Here is a 15,825-nt window from a genome sequence, read left to right as displayed (position 1 = left end):
ATCTTCATAGTTTTGGTACGTTTGTCTTGCACATTTTGTCAACTATTTTTTTAAGTATTTCATATATCTGATGATATTGTTTAATTGTATTGCTTTTTAATTTTTTAATTTTTATGCTAATATATTGAAGTACAGTTGTCTCTTATATATTGATCGTATGTCTTCCAACCTTGAAGAACTAATTTAGCCAAACAAACATTAGGTTTATTGGAAATTTTTTCCATAATTTTTTTGGGGGAGTACCGGCGATTAAATTTAGGGTCATTCAACCACTGAGCTACATCCCCAACCCTTTTTTGTTTAGAGGTAGACTTACTTACTTACTGAGTTGCTTAGCACCTTGCTTTTGCTGGGGCTGGCTTTGAACTTGCAATCCTCCTACCTCAGCCTCCCAAGTCACTGGGATTACAGGCGTGCACCTCCATTCCTGGCTCGGAATAAGTAATAAGTATTTTTTAGTATTCAATTTTATCTACTTATGCCATTGACTATAATTCTATGTTTTGGTTTTTAGTAACTTGGATTTATAATATACATATGTTCTCAGCCTTCCTTTAATTACCATTATATTAATTTCATTAGTAGTGTAAGAATTCACAACATTATTATTTCACTCTCCCCTCCTAGCTGTGGTGCTATTATTGTTATATACTTTATTTTCTTATATTGCATATTATAAACCACACAATACAATGTTATGTTGACTTTAAACAGTCAGTTATTTTCAAAGAGATTAAAAAGTAAAAAAAAAAAGTTCTCACCAGCCTAGTTTCACACACCTGTATTCCCAGCAATTTGGGAATTTGAGGCACAGGGTTTGCAAATCTGAGGTCAGCCTTAGCAATTTAATGAGACCTTGTCTCAAAATTTTAAAAACTTAAAAGATTCAGTTATGTAACCTAGAGGTAGAATGCCCACTATGTTCAATCTTAAATACAAAAAAAAAAAAAAAAGGAAGAAAAGAATTCTCAATATTTATTCACATTTTTACTGTTTTCTTTTCTTTTCAGATTCTATTAAGACTTTCTTTCTACCTGAACCACTTCCGTTAACTTTCTTATATTCAGGTCTATAGTTATAAATTATTTTATCTATTGTATATTTTTTAGAGTCTCTGTTTCACCTTTTTTGAAATACATCTTCACTGAATATAGAGTTTTAGACTGACAGTTTTCTTTCAGTATTTAAGAGCTGGGTCCATTGTCACGCAGACCTGCACTATAAGAATGACTGTTGTTATTATTTCTGTTTCTGGATAGGTGTTATATCTTTTTTCTCTATCTGCTACCAAGATTCTCTTTATTACTGGTTTTAGAAATTTGATTATGATTTGCATTCGTGTAGTTTTCTTCATATATGAAGAGTTTCTAGGACCTGTGAGTTTGTACTTGTTATTAGCTCTGGAAGATTTTTACTTGCTCTTTCTTGTACCCCCTTCTGTCTTTTCTTCTTCAGGAACTCCGACCACATGCCAATTGAAACCACTTGAAATTGTCCTACAGCTCCCTGTTGCTGTGTTCGTTCAGTCCTTACTCTCTTGAGCCCGTGGAGTGTTTTTATTGCTGTTTCCGTGTCCTTGTCTACTTGATCTTGTTCAGCAATTCACAGATACTGATTCTATAATCAGCAGCTTTTCTTGTTTCGTTTCTATTGATTGATTCTTCTCCTCATTAGAGATCATGTTTTCATCTTTCTTTTCATAGTTGGTAATTGTTTATTAAGTGCCAGACATTTGTTTGGTGCTGAATACTTTTGTATTTGTAGAAATACACTTGAGCTTTATCTGGGAAAACAATTTAATCTTTTTAAGAATTGCTTTTGTTAAGTGACGGGGAACTCAATCAGGTTAACCAGAACAAGAGAAGGAACGAGAGCATCATGCAAGAAGGAAGAGACTTGTAGGATTATGCCCTTACTAAAGTCCATAGGCATTCCCACAAGTGTTGTAGATTGGTGAGTTTAAAGAGAACACATAAGAAAGGGCAATTTATTTACATGACTTTGATGTCGATCATCAGATTTTATTGTGGTTAGTATCTGAGGGGTATGTTGAGTTTGGGTCAGTGGGATGAGGAACAAGTAGACTATATCACAAACAACCACACAGCAGGGCAAGGTTTCAATTAGGCCAGACAGGACTGGGTACAACCAGGTATCGAACAACTTATGTCAGACCTAAAAATGTCTGTCAAGGCAGCAACTGTATTAAATAAACAAATGTACCAATTTGGCAAACAAAATTACAAGACACCCTCTATTGTTTCTGGCAATCCTAGCTGGGTAGAATATCAGAAGTTCTGAGAATGAGGTTGGAAAAGTCACAGAGAAAGAAAGGACAGATTTCAGGAGTACCCAGATCCTGGCAGTCCCAGGGTATCTAGAGTTTAGACCCAAATGAACTCTCCACAGGCAGGGTTTCCACTGGCTCAGAGATTAAAACAAGGTGGAGCACAAAATCCTTTGACCAGGTAAGCAGAAGCCAAGGTCAGCAGAGTTGGGTTTATAGTTGAAGTTATGGTAAAGCTGGTTTTTCTTTCTTTCTTTCTTTTTTTTTTTTTTTCCGGTACCAGAGGTTGAACTCAGGGTCACTCAACCACTGAGCCACATGCCAGCCCTCTTTTGTATTTTACTCAGAGACAGGGTCTCACTGATTTGCTAAGTGCCTCACCATTGCTGAGGCTGGCTTTGAACCTGCAGTCTTCTGGTCTCAGCCTCCAGAGCCGCTGGGATTATAGGCCTGCGCCGTCGTGCTGGCGAAACTTGCCTTTCTTATAAGACAGAGAGTGAGGGCCTGGAAATACGTAGATACCAAAGGTCAACGTTAAGTGCCTCAAGGCTAGTGGGTGGGACAGAGTTATGAACTTCACTGAACTTCACAGAGTTATGAACTTCACTGAAACTGAAAGGGACGCACGCACCAAAGGACAATCAGCTGAGCACACTGGGAGTGCCAGTACCAATAAAGGATGACAAAATCAAACCCCACCCCCTCGTGACACATGGCAGACTTCAGCACGCACTTGTTCACGACCTTCACGACCTTCAGCACCTAAGCTCCCACTTGCTGTGCTGTTGAGCTTCTGTTTTCATCAACTCAAGTATAAACAACTCAAAGACAAAAACCGTGTCCCCGGTTCCTCAGGTCTGTGTGCTAAATACTTAATGGCATCTAATAACTGAATGAATGATGTTTCAGGGAGATGTTTAGAGACAAGGTACTTCTTTCTACGGTGGAGCCATAATTAATGATGCTTCTGTCCTCTGGAACTCTCTGAGTGTCCCAGGCCACCCAGATGGTATGCTCACTTGTCCTTGTTGTTTTTCAGAGGGTATTATTCCCGGGCCTCCCACCAACCTCTCTGTCACTGAGGCCACCAGGAGCTACGTGGTACTAAGCTGGAAGCCCCCTGGCCAGCGTGGCCATGAGGGTATCATGTACTTTGTGGAAAAGGTAAGACTCCAGAATCAAGGTTACCCTGTGCTACTTCCCAAAGACTTCTTTTTTTTTTTTTTTTTTTTTTAAGTAGAAGTAAAGTTGTGGGAATAGTGAACTGAGGGAGAAGAAAAGGGGGATGTCCTGAACTCTTTACATCCTTACAAACTAGGAACTCTCCATAGAAAGATGTATATCTTGTAGAACTTTGCCTGAAAGTCTTCTTGTCTCAGGGGACTTACGGAGCTTTAAGCCTCACCCATAAACTCTTAAGAGGACCACAGATCCCAAATCATGTCTCCTATAGGAAAAAGAAATAGTCCTGAAATTGTAGATTGTCTTTATGATGGCATTTTTTCTGGAGATTTTCTGTCTCCCTTTCTGTGTTAAGGGATCTTCATCCTCTACCACTCGACCTTGTGTGATAGGGAATGAACGTCAATGGGGGAGATGGGTCAGGGGAATAGAGAAGTTGCACTATTTTCAAACAGCAGGGAGAGTTGAGCATAGCAAGCCCTCACTCACCACTGTGTAAGTGCAGAGAGTGGAGTGGGGTCAGGGATGACAAAACCACCAAAGACACTGGAGAGTCCTTTCTCACAAACACACCGTGTTGAGGATCAGAACACTGGGGAGGGCCACATACAACGAAGGCCTAGAGTGAGTGAAATGGACGAGGATGAGATGTCAATCAGTCATACACCCCTGCTCAAGGGGAGTTCTGATGAGCATTGATGCCCAGCAAAAGGAAAAGAGTCAACCTGCCAGGACAGGATTGGGGAAACGGATCCAGTTGCCAGTAAGGAAACACAGTAGAGCCTGCAGGTAAGGCCCAGGTCAAAGGGATGCAAGAAATCCCTGGTTCATAGGATCATGGCTTCTTAAAAAGGATGTTTAAGGAGTTTGCTTAACATGAGGCTCAAAATCCATTTGTTAAGAAAGTTTTTATGAGGGATGGGGAGATTGCAGTGGTAGAACACTTACCTAGCAGGCATAAGGCCTTGTGTTCTATCCCTAGTACCTCAAACAAACAAACAAAAAAACCCACATATGATTAGGGTATAATTGAGAAGATAAAACAAAATATTTTTTTTGTCTTATATATTAGAACATTTACATTTTTATTGGTAGTGATGATGCACTTTTTTGGTTGGTTGATGGTTGGTTCCTGGTTCTTTTGGTTTTGTTTTTGTTTTGTACTGGGGATTAAACAAACCTGGGGGTGCTTACCCACTGAGCCACATCCCCAGCCTTTTTTAGTTTTTAGTTGTTTTTTTTTTTTTGAGACAGGATCTTGCTAAGTTGCTTAGTGCCTCACTACATTGGTGAGGCTGGTTTTGAACTTGTGATCCTCCTGCCTCAGCCTCCCAAACTGCTGGGATTACAGGTGTGCACCACCATGCCTGGCCGATTTTTTTGAACAGTAAATGAAACCAGCCTTTGCACTTTCAAATTTTATTTTTATAAAATCGTATACTAGTATGAAAACTTATCATTTACATTTTACTTTGATAGCAAAATCATAGAAGGACCTTTTTTTCACATAAATACGGAGTGCAAATAATTTTCCTCTTTTATCTTGAATGCTTATTCATCAGAATTGAATATCAATTCAATTTCAGAAAATCTATTAGGTCACTTTCCCTGACAATTATTGCAAGAGAATAAATTTCATAACCATCTGTAAATTAGGCAGCAACATAAAAACAACATGGAGATATCTTTTGGTCTTTTATTTATTTCAAATCAATGGCCCTTGACAAAATTATAGGAGAGCTAAAAATGCGAGTGTCCAGGATTTCCATTTTTTTTTTGTACCAGGAATTGAACCCAATTCAATTAAGGGGTGCTTAACTACTGAGCCACATCCCCAGCCCTTTTTTACTATTTTATTTAGAGACAGGGTCTCGCTGAGTTTTTAAGTGTCTTGCTAAGTTGCTGAGGTTGGCTTTGAACTCTCAATCCTCCTGCCTCAGCCTCCCAAATTGCTGGGATTACAGTATACACCACAGCACCCAGCTCCACAATTTCCCTTTATTAATTACTTTCCTCATGTTTAGCTCATGTCTTTGAGCTGCATTCCTCTCTTCCTTCTTATCCCTAGCAAACTGGTAACCATAAATACATCATCTCTTCCACATGAACATGGACATTTCCCAAAAGAGCCTGGTTTTGAGGGGCTGGAGCTGGCGCTGGGGTTCAGTGGTAGCACACTTGGCTGGCATGTGTGAGGCACTGGGTTCGATTCTCAGCACTGGGTATGAATAAATGAAATAAAGGTCTATCAAAACTACAAAAATATTTTTTAAACAAAGAGTCTGGTTTTACAAAAGTAATATTTAACATCTATATGTACATAGTTATATTTTCTAGATATTAGCCTCAAATAAAATAAAACCCAAGTAGCATTCTGAGCTTTTTTTGTTTGCTTGTTTGTTTAATAGAGGGCAAGAATAGAGTGGTAGATAAATAAATGTTCATTTCCTGGGGGTGTTTAACACACACCTGCTTTTCATCTCTTTGAACTGATACACAGGGCGTTCTGAATAACCTCTGTGACGGTAATCACCATCTTTCCTGTGATAACAAAGCACAACAACCCAATTCTGAGGCATTTTCTGATGAGTCAACACTGGCTTCTGTTGACTGTTTCCTCTGGTCATATCAACTCTAATTTCTCCATGAAAGTCTGTCACTTACCTAGACCTAAATACCTATGAATCTGTGATTAAAGATGTTAAGTGTCTTCACCAGCCCACCCATTTGGATAGAAGTGGATGTTCATGGGTACCATGTTGATTTGAGAGACTGCATGGGGTGTAGTCCACTCTTACAGAACACCCAGGATGCTGAGACACTGGGGATGTAGAACATGTCCAAAGACTTGGGGGTGTTTACAGAACTGTCTAAATGTCAAGCCATTCTGAGCTGAGTCTAAAATTATTTTTGCTGAATTACTTCTGTCCCATGGTGTATTTCCATTTCCAGAATGTTCATGCATCTGGCAGCACTGGCCCTTGGGTTAGTCCTGTGCTTGCATTTTCTCATGGAACTTTTCACGTGGGATTTGCATGCACATAGAACAAGCCTGTCTACAGGCCTGCAACCAACTAGTTATGCCATATCTGTGATCCCTAAAATGATTGAGATTGATTGTTTTATTATAAGTGTGGGAATCAGATAAATCCATTTCTGCACTCCAACCATCCCTATCCTGTATTCTTTTCAGCCCCTGACTTTTTCCTTGTGTATCTTACATCTTGAGCTCTTTCCCTCATTCCCCTGTCAAAAATACAGTCCTGTCCGAGATAAGGACTATATCACTTGCCAGGCTCTGTTTTTATCCACAGGAATGAAAATAGTGTTTGCCATAGGCCTGGAACTTTTCTACATGTTAACCCACTGAATTCTTAAAGTAACCCTTTGAGGTTCATAGTTTTATTTTCATTATAGTTATTTTGTAGATGAGAGAAGTGAGTTATTGATGGGATATATCATTTGTCCAAGGTCACACAGCAAGCATGAGCCTGAGCTAGGATTTGAACCTGGGCAGTCTGGCTCAGATCCACAAATCCAACCAGGTTGAACATTCATAATCTGAAAATCCAAAATCCTGCGCCAACATCATGCTCAAAATGTTTTGGGTTTTAGGTTTTCAGATAGAGGATTCTTAACCAATAAAGTCTATGCAAGTTTTCCAAAAATCCAAAAAATTCCAACATCTGAGGCACTTCTGGTTCCAAGCATTTCAAATAAGGAATACTGAACCTGTATTTCACAAGGCTGCCTTTCAATCTTCCCAAATTCAATCTCTTGAGAACTTCAAAAGCATCCTTGAGAGGGGCAAAGTTATAACAGCATATAAAGTTCTTAACCTAACAAAAGACAGCTATTATTTTTTATTATGAAAGTATAAACAACCAAAAATTGTTTAAGGAAATACCCCCTGAGGGGGATATGTCAAAACACAACTATAAACTAAAAAATTAAATGTCTGAGACAAAGTTACTCTTCAATAGGCAGTAGATCACACAAATGACACATTATCCTAAAAGACACTGCAAGGGACTTTAGAGGTTGCCTTACTAAATCTGCCTATTTTACAAATGATGAAACCCAGACCAAAAGCATTCATGTGATTTTCCAAGGTCATGTAGCTCATTATTAACACAACTAGGATCAGACCCATATCTTTGGGTCCCTTCTATCATTCCACACCTCCAGTTAAGACAGTGAAGATTATGCTGAATAATGATCTAGTAAACTTATATGCCCCAAATATGTCACCTTTGACAGCTGGTTAATCTGTCACAAAAACTGGATTTCTGGGAAAATCTTTTGAAACCCTTAAAAACATCTGTAGCAAAATCAGGCAAGATTTTAGAAATCTCTGCTTCTGCTGACCTTGGGTGCAGTTAGAAGTAGTCTAGGAGAAAGAAAGGATCGCTGAGGAATTCTGACAGTTTTCTTACTATATTCTGTACCTAATCTCACCACATTCTCCATTTAAGGGTTTCCATGTCACTCTACATCATTTTAATTTTAAGAGTAAATCTCGGGGGATAGGAAAGGCAGCAGAATACAGCAGACCCTAGTATGGCAATATATAAATCAATGGAAGTGTAACTGATGTGATTCTGCAATTTGTATACGGGGTAAAAATGGGAGTTCATAACCCACTTGAATCAAAGTGTGAAATATGATATATCAAGAACTATGTAATGTTTTGAACAACCAACAATTAAAAAAAAAAAAAAGTAAATCTCTTTAAATTAGTTTTCCCATGACTTACCCTAAAATTTGTGCGAGAATAAAAAGCGCACATTCTTTGTCTTTCACAAATTTCATTCATTCATTCAAACTAAAAAAGTTGATTACTGTGTGCCAGATACAGTTCTAGGCTCTGGGTTAGAGTAGTGACTTCAACAGCTCTCTAAATTCATGGAATATACTTTCCAGTGGAGGAGACAACAAATAAGTTATTTAATTTCAAATAGGGATACATGTTTTGGAGAGAAATAAAGCAGGGCAAGGGATAGAGTGGTTAAAAAAAAAAAAAAAAGGATTCTTTTTAAATTGGTGATGGGATCTGTGATTGAAACAGCCTCTCTGAGGACACGTGGATATTTGAGCACAGGACCTGAATGATGTTATGAGTCACTAAATAACGCTCAACTAAAATAACATAGTTTATAACAATGTCATGAAAAATTATATAGTACACCATATTACATTTAATTATCTACCCTATGTATTATAAAAATACCTGACTCCGAACTATGCTTGAAATAAAAACTTCTTTAAGTAGATCGATCTGCTTAATAAAGGAAGTGAAGTCTTAAAGTCCCATGTTTGTCAAAGCCCCTTTGGGATAGAGAGAATCCTGGGCCTCATCCCCCACTTTCTTCTCTTCTCCAGTCTGACATAGGGTGAGGTGGCAGCGTGTTGGCAGGTAAATACAACTTGGGGATGCCTGTCCTCAACGGAGCCCCCTTGGTACTCGGTGGGCTTTCAGTGGGGGTCCCTGTTCTTGCCGCAGTGTGATGCGGGTACAGAAAATTGGCAGCGGGTGAACACAGAACTCCCCGTGAAGTCTCCACGCTTCGCCCTCTTCGACTTGGCCGAGGGGAAATCCTACCGCTTCAGAGTGCGCTGCTCCAACTCTGCAGGAGTTGGGGAACCCTCCGAGGCGACGGAAGTGACTGTGGTAGGGGACAAACTTGGTAAGTGCAGAGTCAGGTCGAGCAACTGTGAACTTATTTACTCCAAGAGAACATTCCCAAGCATGAACGGAGTTAGTATGCATACGTGCATATACCTACAGTGTCTATGTGTGTATTTATGTACATAACTGAGCATTTATTTTAAATATCTAAGTGAATTTAAAACTGAAAACATCTAATGCAATACATTTGGGGAAAGAAATTTACTTGCGATGTTAAACACTTGGAAACACACATAATGTCATCTATTCGGAGTTAATTTCATAGCTATTTTCTGATTCTTTTCCTTTTTTGCTATTTCTTCCTTTCTAACCCTTCTGTTTGGGTCTTATAACACACACACACACACGTAAAAATGGTGACATCCTTCTCTCATATATTTAATTGATGATTGTAATTGACCTATCTATTGAATAAAAATTCATTATTTTTGTTTATAAAAATTTATTATTTTGTTTAGTTTTTCTAAAGTGCACGGAAATTTAGTTGATGCTCCCAAATTAGCACTTAAAATTTTTCTGCCTTAACAAATATATTATGAAATAAAGCAGATTATTGACATGATTATTTGTGTACAATTTCCATATGTGTGTTTATGCAGATGTGATGAGGTTAATTTTTCCAAACCATCCTGGGTTTTATCACCATTTTTCTCCTTACTCAGATATCCCCAAGCCCCCTGGCAAAATCATCCCCAGCAGAAATACAGACACCTCAGTGGTGGTTTCCTGGGAGGAGTCCAAAGATGCCCAAGAGCTGGTTGGATACTACATCGAGTCAAGCATCGTTGGCTCTGGCAAGTGGGAGCCCTGCAACAACAACCCTGGAAAGGGCTCACGGTAACTAAACAGGGTGTCTTAGAGCCACTGGGGGCTCAAACTGCAGCACAAACATCTAAAGGAGGGAGATTAAGAAAGAGAAAAATAGCCACACATCTACTTTAAATATCCAAATCCATTTAAAATGGAGCATGTCTGATGGAGTACATTTGGGAAGAAAAGTTTGGCTTGTAATGTTAAACCCTTAGAAACCATGGCAGCTCTTCTGGGAGTTCGTTTTATACCTCTTTTCTGATTCTTTTTCTTTTTATTGTTTCTTTCTTTCTTCCGCCTCTGTTCAGGGCTTTAGTAGGGAATGAGATACCAGATTCCAAGGACCTAATAGGCTCTACCAAACATACATGAACAGGAAACTATCACCATTTTACCAATTCTAAGCATCACCAGGATTAAATCCTATGCTAAGCTGACATAAGAAACAGCAACACAGGGACATTCTGGATGCTTTGCCACCTCATTGTCTCTGTTTTTAATGTGGGGAGGGTCATTTTTTGGTGTTGTTGTCAACTGTATTCTCAACCAGCTTTTAAACTGGTGGCGAATTCTGCACCCACACTCCTTTGATTTAGAGCTTCCTTTGATTTAGAGAACCAGTCTGAGAGGGGGATCAGATGGGCTTGGGGGGCAAGTTCTGGCGTGGGCCTCTTCTAAGGCCAACGACCTCATAGGATGAATTGGTTCTTTTGTAGAAAATGAGAGAATGGGAGAAGGAAATATATTTTGTAAAATATTCATTTCTTACAACACAATGTCTACGCTCTCCAGCATTTTCCTGGGGCTTTTCAGGAGCGTTCATGAGGGTAGCAGAGTCTGCCCTTCTACAAACAGACCAGAGCTGCTGAAGGGTCATATCCACAATATCTCAGCGCCCCTAATACTCGCGGGCTCAATAAATATTGGCAGAACCAAGCTGACCCTAAGCACTGAAAGACTGGCTGCCTTTATAAATATTTGAACAAGCTAAAAGTAATATAGTCATTAGCAGACCTGTTATTTCCTCAAGCTACAGTTCTTAGGTGGATTTAAATATTACAGTGATTCATGAAACAGCTATTTATAGCCATGAGAGCAATTGGAGAGTAAGGTTGTTGTATGTGTGAAACTGCCTGTGGATTCCCATATCATTATTGCATACTTACATCTAAATAGTAATTCTGGAAACCATTTTTCACCTTATTTTCAGATTCCAGGGTAATTCTCAAGTAATTGTACCTTCTTTGGCATGTAGATAGACAGTCTCTGTGACAAAGAGCAGCCAATGCCTTACAGTCATCAGCATATGCCCGAAATAGCCATTAATAATAACATTAATGCCACCTATTATTTATTAAATACCTCATGTATGCTAGACCCTGTAATGATATTTTTTTCTACTTTATGGCTAATCTTTACATGAAATTTTTATGTAGGTGTTATTATCCCCATTATACTGGTGAATATTAAGGGAAAAAACCAGGAGTTCTCATTTTTTGACAGTTTTAAAAATTGATTTAATTGCCTTCTTGTCTAAAGTACATATGTTACCGGAATCTCTCTATAGATCTTTTCTTCCTTTTGAAAAAAAATGAATCATTTTCATAAATTTAGACCATTCAACTAAACTAGTAATCATCTTCCCTAATTTTCTTCCTAGGAAAGTCTTTTTGAAACTTTCTTTTCCTTTTAGATTTACTTGTCATGGATTGGTGACTGGTCAGAGTTATATTTTCCGGGTCAGAGCAGTTAATGCAGCTGGACTTAGTGAATATTCCCAGGATTCAGAAGCTATTGAAGTCAAAGCTGCTATTGGTAAGCTCCTTATGCATAACTTGGTAGGGAAAAAAAAGTGAATTTCTCTAAATTATAAAAGAAGATACCGTAGCCTCCAGAAATCGTCTAAAGCTTCTTATACTGCTCCATCTTCCATCTTTAGATGATCATTTTCTTTGGCTTTAGGTGACATCTAACCTTCCATAGCTGTCATTGACAGATCTTCATCACTTATCCAGATTCTGCACATCTGTAACCTTTTCATCTTCACAATTCCGCATTTCCTCAGATAGTTTCCATTGTGTGAAACTCCATTCTAACTTCATGCTCATCCTGGGACTGTGGAGGGCCATCCTGATTCCATGAAGTGGTATATCACCCATAACCCAGATCATCTTGTACCTAAAAGCTATTTCATCTACAACAGAGCTTGGCTTGTTTTCCCTAACAGTACACTAACATGCTTCTTACAAACCCTTCTAGAATCCATGTAAGGTGGTTGCTTAATGATACGTTTCATTTCTGCTTGCAAAATAACCAACAGAATAAAACCAGTAATAAAATAATTATATGTATGTGTGTGATGTACCTCCCAATTTTGGATAGAGTAGGAAGGGACCCGGGTAATCCAGACCAACAAAAATAATATCTGTGATATGCTAACATATTAAAAAGAGATTGAGCTGGTGGTGTCGCTCAGTGGTAGAGCACATGCTTAGCATGCTCAAGGCCCTGGATTGAATCCTCAGCACCACATCTATATCTATATCTATCTATCTATCTATATATATATATAGAGAGAGAGAGAGAGAGAGAGATCATTTAATGTCTGTTGTCTTCTATTATTATCAAATATTACTTTCTAGTATTTCCTTTTTGTTATTTTTTTAGTTATAAATGGACACAATACTTTTAATTTTATTTACTTATTTTTATGTGGTTCCGAGGATCAAACCCAGTGCCTCACACATGCTAAGCAAGCATTCCACCACTGAGCCATAAGCCCAGCCCCTCTAGTATTTCTTATAATTATACGGACAATGGCAGACATGTTTCTTGAAGTTGGGAGGTACAGGTCATTCCTGTTGTAGTAATGGATAGAATTCTGTTATGAAATCAGGATCTTTCATATGATGTCTCTTGTACACTTTTTAATATTATGTCTCTTGCCTTTTTTTCCTATTCTGTTGAATAACAGAGCTTATCTATCTCAAGAAATGTCTAAGACTTTGTTTTTCTGCATAAACTAAAAACCCGCTGGGTTCTGCAAATAGAACTGGTTTCTGTTCTATGTCTGTGGTTTTTTTGTTCTCATTTCTTCTTTTTCCAGAATATGGAGAAGTTGAAATGTTTCCTGGTGTACATTATGGGAAATGTGTGCTCTCCCTATTTCTTGTAAATCCAAGTGATTTCTATCAGACCAAGATGGTTTTTGCCCTGCTTGCAGTCCTGATGTTATTTCTGTTTGTTCTGTTACCTAAGAGCAACGTACATGTCTCCAGGCTCACAGCGTTTCTGTTGTTATCTGGCGATTGTAGGGGGAGGAGTGTCTCCAGAGGTGTGGCCTGAACTGAGTGATGCACCTGATGGACTAACAGACTCCAGGGGGGGCGTGCATGGAGTCTCCCCACCAACCTTGCAGAAAGCTGCTTTGCCCAGTAGCAAACCTAACAAACCTTCACCACCCAGTAGCCCTCCCAGCCTGGGCCAAACAGAAGTGAGTAAAGTAAGTGAAACAGTTCAGGAAGAGCTGTCCCCACCACCACAGAAGGCAGCTCCCAAGGGGCAAAGTCAGTCTGACCCCCAGAAAAAGAAGAAGGACCTCGTAGGTGAGAATTGAAAAGTCAAGCCGTTCCATCTGTTTCCATCAGTGTCCTCACCTCTCATTGTCCGGGTCACATTCTTCATCATCTGTGTTCACTTCCATCAGTGTGGATTCTGAATGTTATGTTTTCAGCTAACCATTCCAAATACTGTTGACTAATGAATTATAAAAGTAATCAGAGATGGGTTGGACATTTATGCATTATTCCTTGAGCTGAATAATGATAAAATGTTAAAATGTTTAGAGGAATTTGGTTCCAGAGCTTTTTTTTTTTTTTTTTTTTTTTTTGGTTTGTCAGGCAGACATACCTGTGGGCCTCATTTTGCTAAGCGACGTAGAAGGTCAAGAAGGACTTATATTAGAGCCCATGTGAGGTTCTTTGGAGTACGCATGTTCAGTACATGTACAGGAAAATTATTTCATCAAGAAGTGACCGGGATCGTAGTTATTAACTTCTATTGCTCATTCTTAGGTTTACAAGTGACTATTCACATTTAATTCAAATCATTATCTCCTTGAGTTGTCATGAAAAGCTTAACAGGGTATTATAATCACATAGCGCCATAGTTCTATGATACACAGTCCACACTCCCAGATGTCAGTAAGGTGACAATGACCTGATTAGGATATCTGATACCTGTGCCTTATATATTCTAAGAGACCATGTTTTTCTTAATCCAAGTGAAATGCTGAGCATATGCTGATAAATTTTTAAATGCCTCTGTCTGTCTCCTCTCTCTACCCCCACTCAAACTTATATAACTTCCTCTATTTTTTAACATTTATTTGTCCTTTTAACTCAAGAAAACGAATGGGATTTTCAGTTGAGAGTCCATATGCACAAGGGCTCTGAAATAGAAAGGGAAAGAAAGCTGTTTATGAAGGCAGTTGGTGAGTGTAGGGGGGAGAAACAAATGTATTTTATTTTAAAAACCTTCACTTTTCTGAGGATCTTTTTGAATAAGAATGAGATTGTTTCTTCATCTTCTATAATCCAAATAAATATTCATGGAATTATTTCTGATGCTATTGCATAGCTGGGTGGATTTCTATCACCTTACCCTCTCTTTCTTCATTGAAAACTAATAAGCTCAGTAGTGAAGTGAAAAGTTGATTAGCATAGCCATATAAATGTAGAAGAACTTTTGAAATATCCTCCAAATATTTTTCTAGCTAGGCACTAATAAACACAGTGACAGCCGTATGGTATTTTGTGCTACATGAATGACGTTCCAACATCAAGTTTAAAATGATGTGACAAGAGCTAGGGATGTAGCTCAGTGACAGAGCACTCACTCACCTAGCATATGTAGGGCCCTGGGTTGCCTCCCCAGCATAAGAAAAAATTTAAAAATAATAATGTGGCAAAAAAGTATTATCTGCTAAGAGAAAGTCACATGGCAAATAGTGCCTTCTTTTTAAAAAATAGTTTTTAAAGGTGGCATCCATCTGAGCTCCAAAATAAGATTTTTTTTCCTGAGTGCAGACAGAACCTACATAATTATAAGATCTCACCAGGGTAAGTGTTCCTGAATGATGAAGTGCTAGACATTTGGAAATATGTGGAAATTCTAAATACGCAATTTGCGACAGGAAATGGTGTACACATTCCATTTTCCTCAGAGAGCAAATAAAAACAAACCACCTAAAGAAGCAACAATGTATACCTTGGGAAATTTTTCTTCTTATGGGAAAAATCATTTTTCAGGATATTGTACTATTTTTAAATATTTGAAATAACAATTGCAATGAGATTATTACTGTGTGTCCATTTTCTTCTCATGCTAATACCAAGTTACTGATCAGTCAGTCTCACATTTTCATTTTATACTGCAAGACCTTCATTCAGGGCACCAATCAAACAAGTTTCATATGTACAGCGTCTTGCGTGCATTTCTCTTACTCATGAGCTACTCATATTGCAACAGCGGCACCATCTCCACCTTATGACATCACCTGTCTTGAAAGTTTTCGTGACTCGATGGTTCTTGGATGGAAGCAACCAGATAAGACTGGAGGGGCAGAAATTACTGGATATTACGTGAACTATCGTGAGGTAATTGGTGGGGTACCAGGAAAATGGAGAGAAGCCAACATCAAGGCTGTCAGTGACGAGGCATACAAGGTAAGCATGTGACCATCCTAGGGTGACAGGCCCTATGAATGAGGATGTGCTTGCATGCACCCACTCCTTATAAAGGTCTTGTGTCCATTCTTCAGTGTACATCCTCTGCATGGGCATGATTTTTATGAAAA

General features: G+C 38.6%; 1 protein-coding gene across 2 annotated transcripts in view; it reads left to right on the top strand.

The window, feature by feature from the left end:
• Nucleotides 1-15,825, top strand: part of Myom1 (myomesin 1) — a 129,978-nt gene that overhangs the window by 64,585 nt on the left and 49,568 nt on the right. The window contains exons 14-19 of one of the 2 annotated variants that reach the window (XM_076837382.2): nucleotides 3,327-3,451; nucleotides 8,973-9,156; nucleotides 9,821-9,995; nucleotides 11,662-11,783; nucleotides 13,283-13,573; nucleotides 15,498-15,694. In XM_076837382.2, coding sequence (XP_076693497.2) covers nucleotides 3,327-3,451; nucleotides 8,973-9,156; nucleotides 9,821-9,995; nucleotides 11,662-11,783; nucleotides 13,283-13,573; nucleotides 15,498-15,694 — 1,094 coding nt within the window. The remainder of the gene's footprint in view (nucleotides 1-3,326; nucleotides 3,452-8,972; nucleotides 9,157-9,820; nucleotides 9,996-11,661; nucleotides 11,784-13,282; nucleotides 13,574-15,497; nucleotides 15,695-15,825) is intronic. The other variant, XM_076837381.2, reaches the window with a different exon arrangement.

The sequence above is a fragment of the Callospermophilus lateralis genome, chromosome 17 (assembly GCF_048772815.1).
Source record: "Callospermophilus lateralis isolate mCalLat2 chromosome 17, mCalLat2.hap1, whole genome shotgun sequence".
In the NCBI taxonomy this organism is placed as follows: Eukaryota; Metazoa; Chordata; class Mammalia; order Rodentia; family Sciuridae; genus Callospermophilus; species Callospermophilus lateralis.
The sequence above is the reverse complement of the archived record's forward strand: the minus strand, read 5'-3'. Positions and strand labels throughout refer to the sequence as shown.